The sequence below is a fragment of the Scyliorhinus torazame genome, chromosome 5 (genome assembly GCF_047496885.1).
Source record: "Scyliorhinus torazame isolate Kashiwa2021f chromosome 5, sScyTor2.1, whole genome shotgun sequence".
Taxonomy (NCBI): domain Eukaryota; kingdom Metazoa; phylum Chordata; class Chondrichthyes; order Carcharhiniformes; family Scyliorhinidae; genus Scyliorhinus; species Scyliorhinus torazame.
The window spans coordinates 8,980,606-9,002,121 of record NC_092711.1 but is presented as its reverse complement, the minus strand read 5'-3'; the positions used below and the strand labels follow the sequence as shown (position 1 = coordinate 9,002,121).

At 55.6% G+C, this 21,516-nt stretch overlaps 1 protein-coding gene across 1 annotated transcript in view; it reads right to left on the bottom strand.

Annotated features, from left to right (window-relative positions):
* The window catches only part of LOC140422590 (RNA-binding protein 39-like), a 92,966-nt gene extending 71,696 nt beyond the window's left edge, over window positions 1–21,270 (bottom strand). Inside the window, exons 1-2 of the mRNA XM_072507597.1 lie at window positions 21,230–21,270; window positions 21,056–21,115 (exon numbers count right to left, since the gene is read on the bottom strand). Coding sequence (XP_072363698.1) covers window positions 21,056–21,115; window positions 21,230–21,270 — 101 coding nt within the window. The remainder of the gene's footprint in view (window positions 1–21,055; window positions 21,116–21,229) is intronic.
* Between the last annotated feature and the right edge of the window lie 246 nt (window positions 21,271–21,516).

Here is a 21,516-nt window from a genome sequence, read left to right as displayed (position 1 = left end):
CCCTCTCCCTGTAACCTCCTCCATCCCCCTACAACCCTCCCTATCTCTGTAACCTCCTCCATGCCCCTACAACCCTCCCTATCTCTGTAACCTTCTCCAGCCCCTACAACCCTCCCTATCTCTGTAACCTCCAACCCTCTACAACCCTCCCTGTCTCTGTAACCTCCTCCAATCCCTACAACCCTCCTTATCTCTGTCATCTCCTCCAATCACCTACAGCCCTCACAACCTCCTAAACCTGCTCCAGCCCCCTACAACCTTCCCCATCTCTGTAACGTTCTCCAAACCCCAGAACCCTCCCTATCTCTGTAACCTTCTCCAGCCCCTACAACCCTCCCTATCTCTGTAACCTCCAACCCTCTACAACTCTCCCTATCTCTGTAACCTCCTCCAGCCCCGACAACCCTCCCTATCACTGTAACATCCTCCAGCCCCTACAACACTCCCTATCTCTGTAACCTCCTCCAGCCCCTACAACCCTCCCTATCTCTGTGACCTCCTCCAGCCCCTACAACCCTCCCTATCTCTGTAACCTCCTCCAGCCCCCTACAACTCTCCCTATCTCTGTAACCTCCTCCAGCCCCGACAACCCTCCATATCTATGTAACCTCCTCCAGTCCCTACAACCCTCCCATTCTCTGTAACCTCCTCCAGCCCCTAAGACCCTCCCTATCTCTGTAAACTCCTCCAGTCCCTACAACCCTCCCTCTCTGTAACCTCCTTCAGCCCCTACAACCCTCCCTATCTCTGTAACCTCCTCCAGTCCCTACAGGCCTCCCTATCTCTGTACCCTCCTCCAGCCCCCTACAACCCTCCCACTCTCTGTAACCTCCTCCAGCCACTACGACCCTCCCTATCTCTTAACCTCCTCCAGTCCCTTCAACCCTCCCTATCTGTAACCTCCTCCAGCCCCTACAACCCTCCCTATCTCTGTAACCTCCTCCAGCCACTACAACCCTCTCTATCTGTAACCTCCTCCAGCCCCTACACCCCTCCCTATCTCTGTAACCTCCTCAAGCCCCTACAATCCTCCCTATCTCTGTAACCTCCTCCAGCCCCTACACCCCTCCCTATCTCTGTAACCTCCTCCAGCCCATACAACCCTCGCTATCTCTGTACCCTCCCCCAGCCCCCTACAACCCTCCCTATCTCTGTACCCTCCTCCATCCCTCTACAACCCTCCCTATCTCTGTAACCTCCCCAGCCCCCTACAACCCTCCCTATCTCTGTAACCTTCCCCAGCCCCTACAACCCTCCCTCTCCCTGTAACCTCCTCCATCCCCCTACAACCCTCCCTATCTCTGTAACCTCCTCCATGCCCCTACAACCCTCCCTATCTCTGTAACCTTCTCCAGCCCCTACAACCCTCCCTATCTCTGTAACCTCCAACCCTCTACAACCCTCCCTGTCTCTGTAACCTCCTCCAATCCCTACAACCCTCCTTATCTCTGTCATCTCCTCCAATCACCTGCAACCCTCACTACCTCCTAAACCTGCTCCAGCCCCCTACAACCTTCCCCATCTCTGTAACGTTCTCCAAACCCCAGAACCCTCCCGATCTCTAACCTACTCCAGCCCTCTACAACCCTCCCTATCTCTGTAACCTCCCCCAGCCCCCTACAACTCTCCCTATCTCTGTAACCGCCTCCAGCCCCCTACAACACTCCCTATCTCTGTAACCTCCTCCAGCCCCCTACAACACTCCCAATCTCTGTAACCTCCTCCAGCCGCTACAACACTCCCTATCTCTGTAACCTCCTCCAGCCCCCTACAACCCTCCCTATCTCTGTACCCTCCTCCAGCCCCCTACAACTCTCCCTATCTCTGTAACCTCCTCCAGCCCCGACAACCCTCCCTATCTCTGTAACATCCTCCAGCCCCTACAACACTCCCTATCTCTGTAACCTCCTCCAGCCCCCTACAACCCTCCCTATCTCTGTAACCTCCTCCAGCCCCTACAACCCTCCCTATCTCTGTAACCTCCTCCAGCCCCCTACAACCCTCCCTATCTCTATAACCGCCTCCAGCCCCTACAACCCTCCCTATCTCTGTAACCTCCTCCAGCCCCTACAACCCTCCCTATCACTGTAAACTCCTCCAGCCCCTACAACACTCCCTATCTCTGTAAACTCCTCCAGCCCCGACAACCCTCCCTATCTCTGTAACCTGCTCCAGCCCCGACAACCCTCCCTATCTCTGTAACCTCCTCCAGCCCCTACAACCCTCCCTATCTCTGTAACATCCTCCAGCCCCTACAAACCTCCCTATCTCTGTAACCTCCTCCAGCCCCGACAACCCTCCCTATCTCTGTAACATCCTCCAGCCCCTACAACTCTCCCTATCTCTGTAACCTCCTCCAGCCCCGACAACCCTCCCTATCTCTGTAACATCCTCCAGCCCCCGACAAACCTCCCTATCTCTGTAACCTCCTCCAGTCCCTACAACCCTCCCTATCTCTGTAACCGCCTCCAGCCCCCTACAACACTCCCTATCTCTGTAACCTCCTCCAGCCCCTACAACCCTCTGTAACCTCCTCCAGCCCCTACAACCCTCCCTATCTCTGAAACCTCCTCCAGCCCCTACAACCCTCCCTATCTCTGTAACCTCCTCCAACCCCCTAAAACTCTCCCTATCTCTGTACCCTCCTCCAGCCCCCTACAACCCTCCCACTCTGTGTAACCTCCTCCAGCCCCTACGACCCTCCCTATCTCTTAACCTCCTCCAGTCCCTTCAACCCTCCCTATCTGTAACCTCCTCCAGCCCCTACAACCCTCCCTATCTCTGTAACCTCCTCCAGCCACTACAACCCTCTCTATCTGTAACCTCCTCCAGCCCCTACACCCCTCCCTATCTCTGTAACCTCCTCAAGCCCCTACAATCCTCCCTATCTCTGTAACCTCCTCCAGCCCCTACACCCCTCCCTATCTCTGTAACCTCCTCCAGCCCCTACAACCCTCCCTATCTCTGTACCCTCCCCCAGCCCCCTACAACTCTCCCTATCTCTGTACCCTCCTCCATCCCACTACAACCCTCCCTATCTATGTAACCTCCCCAGCCCCCTACAACCCTCCCTATCTCTGTAACCTTCCCCAGCCCCTACAACCCTCCCTCTCCCTGTAACCTCCTCCATCCCCCTACAACCCTCCCTATCTCTGTAACCTCCTCCATGCCCCTACAACCCTCCCTATCTCTGTAACCTTCTCCAGCCCCTACAACCCTCCCTATCTCTGTAACCTCCAACCCTCTACAACCCTCCCTGTCTCTGTAACCTCCTCCAATCCCTACAACCCTCCTTATCTCTGTCATCTCCTCCAATCACCTACAGCCCTCACTACCTCCTAAACCTGCTCCAGCCCCCTACAACCTTCCCCATCTCTGTAACGTTCTCCAAACCCCAGAACCCTCCCTATCTCTGTAACCTTCTCCAGCCCCTACAACCCTCCCTATCTCTGTAACCTCCAACCCTCTACAACTCTCCCTATCTCTGTAACCTCCTCCAGCCCCGACAACCCTCCCTATCACTGTAACATCCTCCAGCCCCTACAACACTCCCTATCTCTGTAACCTCCTCCAGCCCCTACAACCCTCCCTATCTCTGTGACCTCCTCCAGCCCCTACAACCCTCCCTATCTCTGTAACCTCCTCCAGCCCCCTACAACTCTCCATATCTCTGTAACCTCCTCCAGCCCCGACAACCCTCCATATCTATGTAACCTCCTCCAGTCCCTACAACCCTCCCATTCTCTGTAACCTCCTCCAGCCCCTAAGACCCTCCCTATCTCTGTAAACTCCTCCAGTCCCTACAACCCTCCCTCTCTGTAACCTCCTTCAGCCCCTACAACCCTCCCTATCTCTGTAACCTCCTCCAGTCCCTACAGGCCTCCCTATCTCTGTACCCTCCTCCAGCCCCCTACAACCCTCCCACTCTCTGTAACCTCCTCCAGCCCCTACGACCCTCCCTATCTCTTAACCTCCTCCAGTCCCTTCAACCCTCCCTATCTGTAACCTCCTCCAGCCCCTACAACCCTCCCTATCTCTGTAACCTCCTCCAGCCACTACAACCCTCTCTATCTGTAACCTCCTCCAGCCCCTACACCCCTCCCTATCTCTGTAACCTCCTCAAGCCCCTACAATCCTCCCTATCTCTGTAACCTCCTCCAGCCCCTACACCCCTCCCTATCTCTGTAACCTCCTCCAGCCCATACAACCCTCGCTATCTCTGTACCCTCCCCCAGCCCCCTACAACCCTCCCTATCTCTGTACCCTCCTCCATCCCTCTACAACCCTCCCTATCTCTGTAACCTCCCCAGCCCCCTACAACCCTCCCTATCTCTGTAACCTTCCCCAGCCCCTACAACCCTCCCTCTCCCTGTAACCTCCTCCATCCCCCTACAACCCTCCCTATCTCTGTAACCTCCTCCATGCCCCTACAACCCTCCCTATCTCTGTAACCTTCTCCAGCCCCTACAACCCTCCCTATCTCTGTAACCTCCAACCCTCTACAACCCTCCCTGTCTCTGTAACCTCCTCCAATCCCTACAACCCTCCTTATCTCTGTCATCTCCTCCAATCACCTGCAACCCTCACTACCTCCTAAACCTGCTCCAGCCCCCTACAACCTTCCCCATCTCTGTAACGTTCTCCAAACCCCAGAACCCTCCCGATCTCTAACCTACTCCAGCCCTCTACAACCCTCCCTATCTCTGTAACCTCCCCCAGCCCCCTACAACTCTCCCTATCTCTGTAACCGCCTCCAGCCCCCTACAACACTCCCTATCTCTGTAACCTCCTCCAGCCCCCTACAACACTCCCAATCTCTGTAACCTCCTCCAGCCGCTACAACACTCCCTATCTCTGTAACCTCCTCCAGCCCCCTACAACCCTCCCTATCTCTGTACCCTCCTCCAGCCCCCTACAACTCTCCCTATCTCTGTAACCTCCTCCAGCCCCGACAACCCTCCCTATCTCTGTAACATCCTCCAGCCCCTACAACACTCCCTATCTCTGTAACCTCCTCCAGCCCCCTACAACCCTCCCTATCTCTGTAACCTCCTCCAGCCCCTACAACCCTCCCTATCTCTGTAACCTCCTCCAGCCCCCTACAACCCTCCCTATCTCTATAACCGCCTCCAGCCCCTACAACCCTCCCTATCTCTGTAACCTCCTCCAGCCCCTACAACCCTCCCTATCACTGTAAACTCCTCCAGCCCCTACAACACTCCCTATCTCTGTAAACTCCTCCAGCCCCGACAACCCTCCCTATCTCTGTAACCTGCTCCAGCCCCGACAACCCTCCCTATCTCTGTAACCTCCTCCAGCCCCTACAACCCTCCCTATCTCTGTAACATCCTCCAGCCCCTACAAACCTCCCTATCTCTGTAACCTCCTCCAGCCCCGACAACCCTCCCTATCTCTGTAACATCCTCCAGCCCCTACAACTCTCCCTATCTCTGTAACCTCCTCCAGCCCCGACAACCCTCCCTATCTCTGTAACATCCTCCAGCCCCCGACAAACCTCCCTATCTCTGTAACCTCCTCCAGTCCCTACAACCCTCCCTATCTCTGTAACCGCCTCCAGCCCCCTACAACACTCCCTATCTCTGTAACCTCCTCCAGCCCCTACAACCCTCTGTAACCTCCTCCAGCCCCTACAACCCTCCCTATCTCTGAAACCTCCTCCAGCCCCTACAACCCTCCCTATCTCTGTAACCTCCTCCAACCCCCTAAAACTCTCCCTATCTCTGTAACCTCCTCCAGCCCCGAAAACCCTCCCTATCTATGTAACGTCCTCCAGCCCCCTACAACCCTCCCTATCTCTGTAACCTCCTCCAGCCCCGACAGCCCTCCCTATCTCTGTAACCTCCTCCAGCCCCCTACAATTCTCCCTATTTCTGTAACCTCCTCCAGCCCCGACAACCCTCCCTAGCTCTGTAACATCCTCCAGCCCCTACAACCCTTCCTATCTCTGTAACCGCCTCCAGCCCCCTACAAAACTCCCTATCTCTGTAACCTCCTCCAGTCCCTACACCCCTCCCTATCTCTGTAACCGCCTCCAGCCCCCTATCCCCCTCCCTATCTCTGTAACCTCCTCCAGCCCCCTACAACTCTCCCTATCTCTGTAACCTCCTCCAGTCCCTACACCCTTCCCTATCTCTGTAACCGCCTCCAGCCCCCTACACCCCTCCCTATCTCTGTAACGTCCTCCAGCCCCCTACAACCCTCCCTATCTCTGTAACCTCCTCCAGCCCCTACAACCCTCTCTATCTCTGTAACCTCCTCCAGCCCCGACAACCCTCCCTATCTCTGTAACATCCTCCAGCCACTACAACCCTCCCGATCTCTGTAACCTCCTCCAGCCCCGACAACCCTCCATATCTCTGTAACCTCCTCCAGTCCCCTACAACCCTCCCTGTCTCTGTAACCTCCTCCAGCCCCGACAACCCTCCCTATCTCTGTAACCTCCTCAGCCCCCTACAACCCTCCCTATTACTGTAACCTCCTCCAGCCCCTACAACCCTCCCTATCTCTGTAACCTCCTCAGCCCCGACAACCCTCCCTATCTCTGTAACATCCTCCAGCCCTTAGAACCCTCCCTATCGCTGTAACCTCCTCAAGCCCCTACACCCCTCCCTATCTCTGTAACCTCCTCCAGCCCCTTCAACCCTCCCTATATCTGTAACCTCCTCCAGCCCCTACACCCGTCCCTATCTCTGTAACCTCCTCCAGCCCCTATAACCCTCCCTATCTCTGTAACCTCCTCCAGCCCCTACAACCCTCCCTATCTCTGTAACCTCCTCCAGCCCTGACAACCCTCCCTATCTCTGTAACATCCTCCAGCCACTACAACCCTCCCGATCTCTGTAACCTCCTCCAGCCCCGACAACCCTCCATATCTCTGTAACCTCCTCCAGTCCCTACAACGCTCCCTATCTCTGTAACCTCCTCCAGCCCCCTACAGCACTCCCTATCTCTGTAACCTCCTCCAGCCCCCTACAACTCTCCCTATCTCTGTAACCTCCTCCAGTCCCTACAACCCTCCCTATCTCTGTAACCTCCTCCAGCCCCCTACAACACTCCCTATCTCTGTAACCTCCTCCAGCCCCCTACAACTCTCCCTATCTCTGTAACCGCCTCCAGCCCCCTACAACACTCCCTATCTCTGTAACCTCCTCCAGTCCCTACAACCCTCCCTATCTCTGTAACCTCCTCCAGTCCCTACAACCCTCCCTATCTCTGTAACCTCCTCCAGCCCCCTACAACCCTCCCTGTCTCTGTAACCTCCTCCAGCCCCGACAACCCTCCCTATCTCTGTAACCTCCTCAGCCCCCTACAACCCTCCCTATTACTGTAACCTCCTCCAGCCCCTACAACCTTCCCTATCTCTGTAACCTCCTCAGCCCCGACAACCCTCCCTATCTCTGTAACATCCTCCAGCCCTTAGAACCCTCCCTATCGCTGTAACCTCCTCAAGCCCCTACACCCCTCCCTATCTCTGTAACCTCCTCCAGCCCCTACAACCCTCCTTATATCTGTAACCTCCTCCAGCCCCTACACCCGTCCCTATCTCTGTAACCTCCTCCAGCCCCTATAACCCTCCCTATCTCTGTAACCTCCTCCAGCCCCTACAACCCTCCCTATCTCTGTAACCTCCTCCAGCCCCCTACAACCCTCCCTATCTCTATAACCGCCTCCAGCCCCTACAACCCTCCCTATCTCTGTAACCTCCTCCAGCCCCTACAACCCTCCCTATCACTGTAAACTCCTCCAGCCCCTACAACACTCCCTATCTCTGTAAACTCCTCCAGCCCCGACAACACTCCCTATCTCTGTAACCTGCTCCAGCCCCGACAACCCTCCCTATCTCTGTAACCTCCTCCAGCCCCTACAACCCTCCCTATCTCTGTAACATCCTCCAGCCCCTACAAACCTCCCTATCTCTGTAACCTCCTCCAGCCCCGACAACCCTCCCTATCTCTGTAACATCCTCCAGCCCCTACAACTCTCCCTATCTCTGTAACCTCCTCCAGCCCCGACAACCCTCCCTATCTCTGTAACATCCTCCAGCCCCCGACAAACCTCCCTATCTCTGTAACCTCCTCCAGTCCCTACAACCCTCCCTATCTCTGTAACCGCCTCCAGCCCCCTACAACACTCCCTATCTCTGTAACCTCCTCCAGCCCCTACAACCCTCCCTATCTCTGTAACCGCCTCCAGCCCCCTACAACACTCCCTATCTCTGTAACCTCCTCCAGCCCCTACAACCCTCCCTATCTCTGAAACCTCCTCCAGCCCCTACAACCCTCCCTATCTCTGTAACCTCCTCCAACCCCCTAAAACTCTCCCTATCTCTGTAACCTCCTCCAGCCCCGAAAACCCTCCCTATCTATGTAACGTCCTCCAGCCCCCTACAACCCTCCCTATCTCTGTAACCTCCTCCAGCCCCGACAACCCTCCCTATCTCTGTAACCTCCTCCAGCCCCCTACAATTCTCCCTATTTCTGTAACCTCCTCCAGCCCCGACAACCCTCCCTAGCTCTGTAACATCCTCCAGCCCCTACAACCCTTCCTATCTCTGTAACCGCCTCCAGCCCCCTACAAAACTCCCTATCTCTGTAACCTCCTCCAGTCCCTACACCCCTCCCTATCTCTGTAACCGCCTCCAGCCCCCTATACCCCTCCCTATCTCTGTAACCTCCTCCAGCCCCCTACAACTCTCCCTATCTCTGTAACCTCCTCCAGTCCCTACACCCCTCCCTATCTCTGTAACCGCCTCCAGCCCCCTACACCCCTCCCTATCTCTGTAACCTCCTCCAGCCCCCTACAACCCTCCCTATCTCTGTAACCTCCTCCAGCCCCTACAACCCTCTCTATCTCTGTAACCTCCTCCAGCCCCGACAACCCTCCCTATCTCTGTAACATCCTCCAGCCACTACAACCCTCCCGATCTCTGTAACCTCCTCCAGCCCCGACAACCCTCCATATCTCTGTAACCTCCTCCAGTCCCCTACAACCCTCCCTGTCTCTGTAACCTCCTCCAGCCCCGACAACCCTCCCTATCTCTGTAACCTCCTCAGCCCCCTACAACCCTCCCTATTACTGTAACCTCCTCCAGCCCCTACAACCCTCCCTATCTCTGTAACCTCCTCAGCCCCGACAACCCTCCCTATCTCTGTAACATCCTCCAGCCCTTAGAACCCTCCCTATCGCTGTAACCTCCTCAAGCCGCTACACCCCTCCCTATCTCTGTAACCTCCTCCAGCCCCTACAACCCTCCCTATATCTGTAACCTCCTCCAGCCCCTACACCCGTCCCTATCTCTGTAACCTCCTCCAGCCCCTATAACCCTCCCTATCTCTGTAACCTCCTCCAGCCCTGACAACCCTCCCTATCTCTGTAACATCCTCCAGCCACTACAACCCTCCCGATCTCTGTAACCTCCTCCAGCCCCGACAACCCTCCATATCTCTGTAACCTCCTCCAGTCCCTACAACGCTCCCTATCTCTGTAACCTCCTCCAGCCCCCTACAGCACTCCCTATCTCTGTAACCTCCTCCAGCCCCCTACAACTCTCCCTATCTCTGTAACCTCCTCCAGTCCCTACAACCCTCCCTATCTCTGTAACCTCCTCCAGCCCCCTACAACACTCCCTATCTCTGTAACCTCCTCCAGCCCCCGACAACACTCCCTTTCTCTGTAACCTCCTCCAGTCCCTACAACCCTCCCTATCTCTGTAACCTCCTCCAGCCCCCTACAACCCTCCCTGTCTCTGTAACCTCCTCCAGCCCCGACAACCCTCCCTATCTCTGTAACCTCCTCAGCCCCCTACAACCCTCCCTATTACTGTAACCTCCTCCAGCCCCTACAACCCTCCCTATCTCTGTAACCTCCTCAGCCCCGACAACCCTCCCTATCTCTGTAACATCCTCCAGCCCTTAGAACCCTCCCTATCGCTGTAACCTCCTCAAGCCCCTACACCCCTCCCGATCTCTGTAACCTCCTCCAGCCCCTACAACCCTCCTTATATCTGTAACCTCCTCCAGCCCCTACACCCGTCCCTATCTCTGTAACCTCCTCCAGCCCCTATAACCCTCCCTATCTCTGTAACCTCCTCCAGCCCCTACAACCCTCCCTATCTCTGTAACCTCCTCCAGCCCTGACAACCCTCCCTATCTCTGTAACATCCTCCAGCCACTACAACCTTCCCGATCTCTGTAACCTCCTCCAGCCCCTACAACCCTCCCTATCTCTGTAACCTCCTCCAGCCCTGACAACCCTCCCTATCTCTGTAACCTCCTCCAGTCCCTACAACGCTCCCTATCTCTGTAACCTCCTCCAGCCCCCTACAGCACTCCCTGTCTCTGTAACCTCCTCCAGCCTCCTACAACTCTCCCTATCTCTGTAACCTCCTCCAGTCCCTACAACCCTCCCTATCTCTGTAACCTCCTCCAGCCCCCTACAACACTCCCTATCTCTGTAACCTCCTCCAGCCCCCTACAACTCTCCCTATCTCTGTAACCGCCTCCAGCCCCCTACAACACTCCCTATCTCTGTAACCTCCTCCAGTCCCTACAACCCTCCCTATCTCTGTAACCTCCTCCAGCCCCGACAACCCTCCCTATCTCTGTAACATCCTCCAGCCCTTAGAACCCTCCCTATCGCTGTAACCTCCTCAAGCCCCTACACCCCTCCCTATCTCTGTAACCTCCTCCAGCCCCTACAACCCTCCCTATCTCTGTAACCTCCTCCAGCCCCTACACCCCTCCTTATCTCTGTAACCTCCTCCTGCCCCCTACAACACTCCCTATCTCTCTAACCTCCTCCAGCCCCGACAACCCTCCCTATCGCTGTAACCTCCGCCAGCCCCTACAACTCTCCCTTTGTCTGTTACCTCCTCCAACCCTCTACAACCTTCGCTCTCTCTGTAACCTCCTCCTCCCTACAACCCTCCCTATCTCTGTAACCTCCTCCAGCCCCCTACAACCCTCCCCATTCTCTGTAACCTCCTCCAGCCCCTAAGACCCTCCCTATCTCTGTAACCTCCTCCAGTCCCTACAACCCTCCCTATCTGTAACCTCCTCCAGTCCCTACAGGCCTCCCTATCTCTGTAACCTCCTCCAGTCCCTACAGGCCTCACTATCTCTGTACCCTCCTCCAGCCCCCTACAACCCTCCCATTCTCTGTAACCTCCTCCAGCCCCTACGACGCTCCCTATCTCTGTAACCTCCTCCAGTCCCTTCAACCCTCCCTATCTGTAACCTCCTCCAGCCCCTACAACCCTCCCTATCTCTGTAACCTCCTCCAGCCCCTACACCCCTCCCTATCTCTGTAACCTCCTCAAGCCCCTACAATCCTCCCTATCTCTAACGTACTCCAGCCTTTTACAACCCTCCCTATCTCTGTACCCTCATCCATCCCTCTACAACCCTCCCTATCTCTGTAACCTCCCCAGCCCCCTACAACCCTCCCGATCTCTGTAACATTCTCAAGCCCCTACAACCCTCCCTCTCCCTGTAACCTCCTCCATCCCCCTACAACCCTCCCTATCTCTGTAACCTCCACCAGCCCCCTACTACCCTCCCTATCTCTGTTACCTCCTCCATGCCCCTACAACCCTCCCTATCTCTGTAACCTTCTCCAGCCCCTACAACCCTCCCTATCTCTGTAACCTCCAACCCTTTACAACCCTCCCTGTCTCTGTAACCTCCTCCAATCCCTACAACCCTCCTTATCTCTGTCATCTCCTCCAATCACCTACAACCCTCACTACCTCCTAAACCTGCTCCAGCCCCCTACAACATTCCCCATCTCTGTAACGTTCTCCAAACCCCAGAACCCTTCCGATCTCTAACCTACTCCAGCCCTCTACAACCCTCCCTATCTCTGTAACCTCCCCCAGCCCCCTACAACTCTCCCTATCTCTGTAACCGCCTCCAGCCCCCTACAACACTCCCTATCTCTGTAACCTCCTCCAGCCCCCTACAACACTCCCTATCTCTGTAACCTCCTCCAGCCCCTACAACACTCCCTATCTCTGTAACCTCCTCCAGCCCCCTACAACCCTCCCTATCTCTGTAACCTCCTCCAGCCCCCTACAACTCTCCCTATCTCTGTAACCTCCTCCAGCCCCGACAACCCTCCCTATCTCTGTAACATCCTCCAGCCCCTACAACACTCCCTATCTCTGTAACCTCCTCCAGCCCCCTACAACCCTCCCTATCTCTGTAACCTCCTCCAGCCCCTACAACCTTCCCTATCTCTGTAACCTCCTCCAGCCCCCTACAACCCTCCCTATCTGTAACCGCCTCCAGCCCCTACAACCCTCCCTACCTCTGTAACCTCCTCCAGCCCCTACAACCCTCCCTATCACTGTCACCTCCTCCAGCCCCTACAACACTCCCTATCTCTGTAAACTCCTCCAGCCCCGACAACCCTCCCTATCTCTGTAACCTCCTCCAGCTCCGACAACCCTCCCTATCTCTGTAACCTCCTCCAGCCCCTACAACCCTCCCTATCTCTGTAACATCCTCCAGCCCCTACAAACCTCCCTATCTCTGTAACCTCATCCAGCCCCGACAACCCTCCCTATCTCTGTAACATCCTCCAGCCCTACAACTCTCCCTATCTCTGTAACCTCCTCCAGCCCCGACAACCCTATCTCTGTAACATCCTCCAGCCCCCGACAAACCTTCCTATCTCTGTAACCTCCTCCAGTCCCTACAACCCTCCCTATTTCTGTAACCGCCTCCAGCCCCCTACAACACTCCCTATCTCTGTAACCTCCTCCAGCCCCTACAACCCTCCCTATCTCTGTAACCTCCTCCAGCCCCGACAACCCTCCCTATCTCTGTAACATCCCCCAGCCCCCGACATACCTCCCTATCTCTGTAACCTCCTCCAGTCCCTACAACCATCCCTATCTCTGTAACCGCCTCCAGCCCCCTACAACACTCCCTATCTCTGTAACCTCCTCCAGCCCCTACAACCCTCCCTATCTCTGTAACCTCCTCCAGCCCCTACAACCCTCCCTATCTCTGTAACCACCTCCAGCCCCCGACAAACCTCCCTATCTCTGTGACCTCCTCCAGCTCCCTACAACCCTCCCTATCTCTGTAACCTCCCCCAGCCCCCTACAACTCTCCCTATCTCTGTAACCGCCTCCAGCCCCCTACAACCCTCCCTATCTCTGTAACCTCCTCCAGCCCCTACAACCCTCCCTATCACTGTAACCTCCTCCAGCCCCTACAACACTCCCTATCTCTGTAAACTCCTCCAGCCCCGACAACCCTCCCTATCTCTGTAACCTCCTCCAGCCCCGACAACCCTCCCTATCTCTGTAACCTCCTCCAGCCCCTACAACCCTCCCTATCTCTGTAACATCCTCCAGCCCCTACAAACCTCCCTATCTCTGTAACCTCATCCAGCCCCGACAACCCTCCCTATCTCTGTAACATTCTCCAGCCCTACAACTCTCCCTATCTCTGTAACCTCCTCCAGCCCCGACAACTCTATCTCTGTAACATCCTCCAGTCCCTACAACCCTCCCTATCTCTGTAACCGCCTCCAGCCCCCTACAACACTCATTATCTCTGTAACCTCCTCCAGCCCCTACAACCCTCCCTATCTCTGTGACCTCCTCCAGCCCCTACAACCCTCCCTATCTCTGTAACCACCTCCAGCCCCCGACAAACATCGCTATCTCTGTGACCTCCTCCAGCTCCCTACAACCCTCCCTATCTCTGTAACCTCCTCCAGCCCCTACAACCCTCCCTATCTCTGTAACCTCCTCCAGTCCCTACAACCCTCCCTATCTCTGTAACATCCTCCAGCCCCCGACAAACCTCCCTATCTCTGTAACCACCTCCAGTCCCTACAACCCTCCCTATCTCTGTAACCGCCTCCAGCCCCCTACAACACTCCCTATCTCTGTAACCTCCTCCAGCCCCTACAACCCTCCCTATCTCTGCGACCTCCTCCAGCCCCTACAACCCTCCCTATCTCTGTAACCTCCCCCAGCCCCCTACAACTCTCCCTATCTCTGTAACCGCCTCCAGCCCCCTACAACACTCCCTATCTCTGTAACCTCCTCCAGCCGCCTACAACCCTCCCTATCTCTGTAACCTCCCCCAGCCCCCTACAACTCTCCCTATCTCTGTAACCGCCTCCAGCCCCCTACAACACTCCCTATCTCTGTAACCTCCTCCAGCCCCTACAACCCTCCCTATCTCTGTAACCTCCTCCAGCCCCTACAACCCTCCCTATCTCTGTAACCTCCTCCAGCCCCCTAAAACTCTCCCTATCTCTGTAACCTCCTCCAGCCCGACAACCCTCCCTATATCTGTAACCTCCTCCAGCCCCCTACAACCCTCCCTATCTCTGTAACCTCCTCCAGCCCCGACAACCCTCCCTATCTCTGTAACCTCCTCCAGCCCCCTCCAACTCTCCCTATCTCTGTAACCTCCTCCAGCCCCGACAACCCTCCCTATCTCTGTAACATCCTCCAGCCCCTACAACCCTCCCTATCTCTGTAACCGCCTCCAGCCTCCTACAACACTCCCTATCTCTGTAACCTCCTCCAGTCCCTACACCCCTCCCTATCTCTGTAACCGCCTCCAGCCCCCTACACCCCTCCCTATCTCTGTAACCTCCTCCAGCCCCCTACAACTCTCCCTATCTCTGTAACCTCCTCCAGTCCCTACACCCCTCCCTATCTCTGTAACCGCCTCCAGCCCCCTACACCCCTCCCTATCTCTGTAACCTCCTCCAGCCCCCTACAACCCTCCCTATCTCTGTAACCTCCTCCAGCCCCTACACCCCTCTCTATCTCTGTAACCTCCTCCAGCCCCGACAACCCTCCCTATCTCTGTAACATCCTCCAGCCACTAAAACCCTCCCGATCTCTGTAACCTCCTCCAGCCCCGACAACCCTCCATATCTCTGTAACCTCCTCCAGTCCCCTACAACCGTCCCTGTCTCTGTAACCTCCTCCAGCCCCGACAACCCTCCCTATCTCTGTAACCTCCTCAGCCCCCTACAACCCTCCCTATCTCTGTAACCTCCTCCAGCCCCTACAACCCTCCCTATCTCTGTAAACTCCTCCAGCCCCGACAACCCTCCCTATCTCTGTAACATCCTCCAGCCCTTACAACCCTCCCTATCGCTGTAACCTCCTCAAGCCCCTACACCCCTCCCTATCTCTGTAACCTCCTCCAGCCCCTACAACCCTCCCTATATCTGTAACCTCCTCCAGCCCCTACACCCGTCCCTATCTCTGTAACCTCCTCCAGCCCCTACAACCCTCCCTATCTCTGTAACCTCCTCCAGCCCCCACAACCCTCCCTATCTCTGTAACCTCCTCCAGCCCCGACAACCCTCCCTATCTCTGTAACATCCTCCAGCCACTACAACCCTCCCGATCTCTGTAACCTCCTCCAGCCCCGACAACCCTCCATATCTCTGTAACCTCCTCCAGTCCCTACAACCCTCCCTATCTCGGTAACCTCCTCCAGCCCCCTACACCACTCCCTATCTCTGTAACCTCCTCCAGCCCCCTACAACTCTCCCTATCTCTGTAACCTCCTACAGCCCCGACAACCCTCCATATCTCTGTAACCTCCTCCAGTCCCTACAACCCTCCCTATCTCTGTAACCTCCTCCAGCCCCCTACAACACTCCCTATCTCTGTAACCTCCTCCAGCCCCCTACAACTGTCCCTATCTCTGTAACCGCCTCCAGCCCCCTACAACACTCCCTATCTCTGTAACCTCCTCCAGTCCTAACAACCCTCCCTATCTCTGTAACCTCCTCCAGCCCCGACAACCCTCCCTATCTCTGTAACATCCTCCAGCCCTTACAACCCTCCCTATCGCTGTAACCTCCTCAAGCCCCTACACCCCTCCCTATCTCTGTAACCTCCTCCAGCCCCTACAACCCTCCCTATCTCTGTAACCTCCTCCAACCCCTGCACCCCTCCCTATCTCTGTAACCTCCTCCAGCCCCTACAACCCTCCCTATCTCTGTAACCTCCTCCAGCCCCTACAACCCTCCCTATCTCTGTAACCTCCTCCAGCCCCGACAACCCTCTCTATCTCTGTAACATCCTCCAGCCCCCTACAACACTCCCTATCTCTGTAACCTGCTCCAGCCCATGCAACCCTCCCTATCTCTCTAACCTCCTCCAGCCCCGACAACCCTCCCTATCGCTGTAACCTCCGCCAGCCCCTACAACTCTCCCTTTGTCTGTTACCTCCTCCAACCCTCGACAACCTTCCCTCTCTCTGTAACGTTCTCCAAACCCCAGAACCCTCCCGATCTCTAACCTACTCCAGCACTCTACAACCCTCCCTATCTCTCTAACCTCCACCAGCACCCACAACCCTCCCTATCTCTCTAACCTACTCCAGCCCTCTACAACCCTCCCTATCTCTCTAACCTTCTCCAGCCCCCACAACCCTCCCTATCTCTGTAACCTCCTCCAGCCCCTACAACCCTCCCAATCTCTGTAACCTCCTCCAGCCCCCACAACCCTCCCCATCTCTAACCTACTCCAGCACCCACAACCCTCCCCCTCTCTAATCTACTCCAGTCCTCTACAGCCCTCCCTATCTCTGTAACCTCCTACAGCCCCCTACACCCTCCCTATCCCTGTAACCTCCTCCAGCCCCGACATCCCTCCCTATCTCTGTAACCTCCTCCAGCCCCCTACACCCACCCTATCTCTAACCTCCTCCAGCCCCTACAACCCTCCCCTATCTCTGTAACCTCCTCCAGCCTCTACAACCCTCCCTATCCCTGTAACCTCTTCCAGCCCCCACAACCCTCCCTATCTCTGTAACCTCCTCCAGCCCCTACAACCCTCACTATCCCTGTAACCTCTTCCAGCCCCCACAACCCTCCCTATCTCTGTAACCTCCTCCAGCCCCCCACAACCCTCCCTATCTCTGTAACCTCCTCCAGCCCCCTACACCCTCCCTATCCCTGTAACCTCCTCCAGCCCCGACACCCCTCCCTATCTCTGTAACCTCCACCAACTCCCTACACCCTCCCTATCTCTGTAACCTCCTCCAGTCCTGACATCCTTCCCTATCTCTGCAACTGCTTCCAGCCCCCACAACCCTCCCTATCTCTAACCTCCTCCAGCCCCTACAATCCTCCCTCTCTCTGTAACCTCCTCCAGCCCCTACAACCCTCCCTATCTCTGTAACCTCCTCAAGCCCCTACAATCCTCCCTATCTCTAACGTACTCCAGCCTTTTACAGCCCTCCCTATCTCTGTACCCTCCCCCAGCCCCCTACAACCCTCCCTATCTCTGTACCCTCCTCCATCCCTCTACAACCCTCCCTATCTCTGTAACCTCCCCAGCCCCCTACAACCCTCCCTATCTCTGTAACCTTCCCCAGCCCCTACAACCCTCCCTCTCCCTGTAACCTCCTCCATCCCCCTACAACCCTCCCTATCTCTGTAACCTCCACCAGCCCCCTACTACCCTCCCTATCTCTGTAACCTCCTCCATGCCCCTACAACCCTCCCTATCTCTGTAACCTTCTCCAGCCCCTACAACCCTCCCTATCTCTGTAACCTCCAACCCTCTACAACCCTCCCTGTCTCTGTAACCTCCTCCAATCCCTACAACCCTCCTTATCTCTGTCATCTCCTCCAATCACCTACAACCCTCACTACCTCCTAAACCTGCTCCAGCCCCCTACAACCTTCCCCATCTCTGTAACGTTCTCCAAACCCCAGAACCCTCCCGATCTCTAACCTACTCCAGCCCTCTACAACCCTCCCTATCTCTCTAACCTCCACCAGCGCCCACAACCCTCCCTATCTCTCTAACCTACTCCAGCCCTCTACAACCCTCCCTATCTCTCTAACCTTCTCCAGCCCCCACAACCCTCCCTATCTCTGTAACCTTCTCCAGCACCCACAACCCTCCCTATCTCTCTAACCTACTCCAGCCCTCTACAACCCTCCCTATCTCTCTAACCTTCTCCAGCCCCCACAACCCTCCCTATCTCTGTAACGTTCTCCAAACCCCAGAACCCTCCCGATCTCTAACCTACTCCAGCCCTCTACAACCCTCCCTATCTCTGTAACCTCCTCCAGCCCCTACAACCCTCCCAATCTCTGTAACCTCCTCCAGCCCCCACAACCCTCCCCATCTCTAACCTACTCCAGCACCCACAACCCTCCCCCTCTCTAATCTACTCCAGTCCTCTACAGCCCTCCCTATCTCTGTAACCTCCTACAGCCCCCTACACCCTCCCTATCCCTGTAACCTCCTCCAGCCCCGACATCCCTCCATATCTCTGTAACCTCCTCCAGCCCCCTACACCCTCCCTATCTCTAACCTCCTCCAGCCCCTACAACCCTCCCTATCTCTCTAACCTTCTGCAGCCCCCACAACCCTCCCTATCTCTGTAACCTCCTCCAGCCCCTACAACCCTCCCAATCTCTGTAACCTCCTCCAGCCCCCACAACCCTCCCCATCTCTAACCTACTCCAGCACCCACAGCCCTCCCCCTCTCTAATCTACTCCAGTCCTCTACAGCCCTCCCTATCTCTGTAACCTCCTACAGCCCCCTACACCCTCCCTATCCCTTTAACCTCCTCCAGCCCCTACAATCCTCCCTATCTCTGAAACCTCCTCCAGCCCCTACAACCCTCCCCTATCTCTGTAACCTCCTCCAGCCCCTACAACCCTCCCCTATCTCTGTAACCTCTTCCAGCCCCCACAACCCTCCCTATCTCTGTAACCTCCTCCAGCCCCCTACACCCCTCCCTATCTCTGTAACCTCCTCCAGCCCCTACAATCCTCCCTATCTCTGTAACCTCCTCCAGCCCCTACAACCCTCCCCTATCTCTGTAACCTCCTCCAGCCCCTACAACCCTCCCCTATCTCTGTAACCTCTTCCAGCCCCCACAACCCTCCCTATGTCTAACCTCCTCCAGCCCCTACAACCCTCCCTATCTCTGTAACCTCCTCCAGCCCCCTACACCCTCCCTATCCCTGTAACCTCCTCCAGCCCCGACACCCCTCCCTATCTCTGTAACCTCCACCAACTCCCTACACCCTCCCTACCTCTGTAACCTCCTCCAGCCCCTACACCCCTCCCTATCTCTGCAACCGCTTCCAGCCCCCACAACCCTCCCTATCTCTAACCTCCTCCAGCCCCTACAATCCTCCCTATCTCTGTAACCTCCTCCAGCCCCTACAACCCTCCCCTATCTCTGTAACCTCCTCCAGCCTCTACAACCCTCCCTATCGCTGTAACCTCCTCCAGCCCCCTACAACCCTCCCTATCTTTGTAACCTCCTCCAGCCCCTACAACCCTCCATATCTCTAACCTAATCCAGCCCTCTACAACCCCCCTCTCCAATCCGTACAGCCCTCCATATCTGTTTGAACCCATCCAGTCCCTACAATGCTCTGAGTTCTCTCCGATTCCGGAGTCTTGAGCGCCCCCTTATGCCCGAATTTCTATCGTTCCACCATTGGCCGCCCATGCTTTTGGCTCCGACTTTCCAGCGATCTGACCCTCTCTCCCTCCATCTCCCTTTAAGACAATCAACCGCTCTGACAAAGGTTTTGTTTGTTTGATCCAAACACTTCTTTATGTCGCATTTTCTTTGATAATCTCTCCTGTGATGTATCTTTGAACATTACGTTGCTATTTCAATGCAAAACCTTGTTCAGTGAGCGAACTGTGATTTGGGGACAGTCAGAGTGCAATTGCTTGAAGAAGCAGGTTGCACAGCGCTCCGTCAAGCAGAGATCAATCGAACATCTCTGGAAAGAGTAGCGTTTTGTCAAAGCTTCCCGCCTCGCACTCAACAGGACCGGCGCGATTTTGCGGACAACATAGATGACAGCCGTTCTCTGATTCATTCCTCAGGGCAAAGCCCCTTCAGAGTCAAGCTGCCTGGTTTGAAATCTCAATCAACGCTTGGCAGTTAACTGCCATTTCCCATCAGAGCTGGTGCATTCTCCGTGGCGACGCCTCTACCAATCAGAGCCTACTTGTCACCCAATCAGTTTTGGGATGTGGTTTGTCAGAGGAGAGGTAGGCCATTCAGGCCCTCCCAGCCCTTCTAGTCCACTCCATCATCCAATTAGATCTGGTGGTGCTCTCAGCTCCAAATTCCCAGCCTATCCGCTCTCCACTCCCACATAAGCTTTGCCTCCATTGTCTTCAGTGACCCCCCCCCCCATCCCCCTCTCCCCACAACCTCCCCACCAAGACGGTCAGTCAGAGTTTAATTGTTCAATGACTGAACCGTGCACAGTGAGGTCAGTCAGAGTTCAATTGTTCAGTGAAGGAACCATGCACAGTGCGGTCAGTCAGAGTTCAATTGTTCAGTGAAGGAACCATGCACAGTGCGGTCAGTCAGAGTTCAATTGTTCAGTGAAGGAACCATGCACAGTGCGGTCAGTCAGAGCTCAATTATTTAGTGAAGGGACCGTGCACAGTGCGGTCAGTGTGGTCAGTCAGAGTTCAATTGCTCAGTGAAGGAACCGTGCACAGTGCGGTCAGTCAGAGTTCAATTGTTCAGTGAAGGAACCGTGCACAGTGTGGTCAGTCAGAGCTCAATTGTTCAGCGAAGGAACCGTGCACGGTAAGGTCAGTCAGAGCGCAATTGTTCAGTGAAGGAACCATGCACAGTGCGGTCAGTCAGAGCTCAATTATTTAGTGAAGGGACCGTGCACAGTGCGGTCAGTGTGGTCAGTCAGAGTTCAATTGCTCAGTGAAGGAACCGTGCACAGTGCGGTCAGTCAGAGTTCAATTGTTCAGTGAAGGAACCGTGCACAGTGTGGTCAGTCAGAGCTCAATTGTTCAGCGAAGGAACCGTGCACAGTAAGGTCAGTCAGAGCGCAATTGCTGAAGTGGAGAAACCATGAAGCATGCGGTCAGTCAGAGTTCAAGTGTGGCAAGCTGCGATGAGCCTGACACTGTGCTTGCTGCGCTTAAAGTGACCACAGCTTTAATAATTTAACTCACAGCGTTAATAATGTAGGGGGGGGCGGAGGGTGAGGCTCCTGATGCATTTGGGCCCTCACCTGCTGAAGCTCCTGTCCCTGTAGAATGGACTCCGGCTTCTACTATGTGATCGCCGATACCTGAAACACAATCGGAGTTGCATTAAAAGGATAGACCTCACTCTTGTACTCCTCAAATGAATAGGCTATGTTTGGAGACGCTGAGGTGGGAGGCAGTGCCTTCTCTAGACCTACATTTCAGTCTGGGTTAAATTGTCTTGATGCGTAGCGGTCATTCAGAGTGCAATTGAGTTTGGAAACAATGCAGACACAAGTTAAGCAGAGTTAATTTGTTTGCCTTTGGGGAACTGCACGGGGTCAGTCAGAGTTTAATTGACTGAGTGATGAGGGAAGGGGGCGGGCTAATCGCTGGGTGAGGGAACGCCCCAAGGGGGCGGGCTAATCGCTGGGTGAGGGAACGCCCCAGGGTGAGGCCAGTCAGGGTGGCATTGCCGGACCCTTGTGAGAGGGGCAGAGGCTCA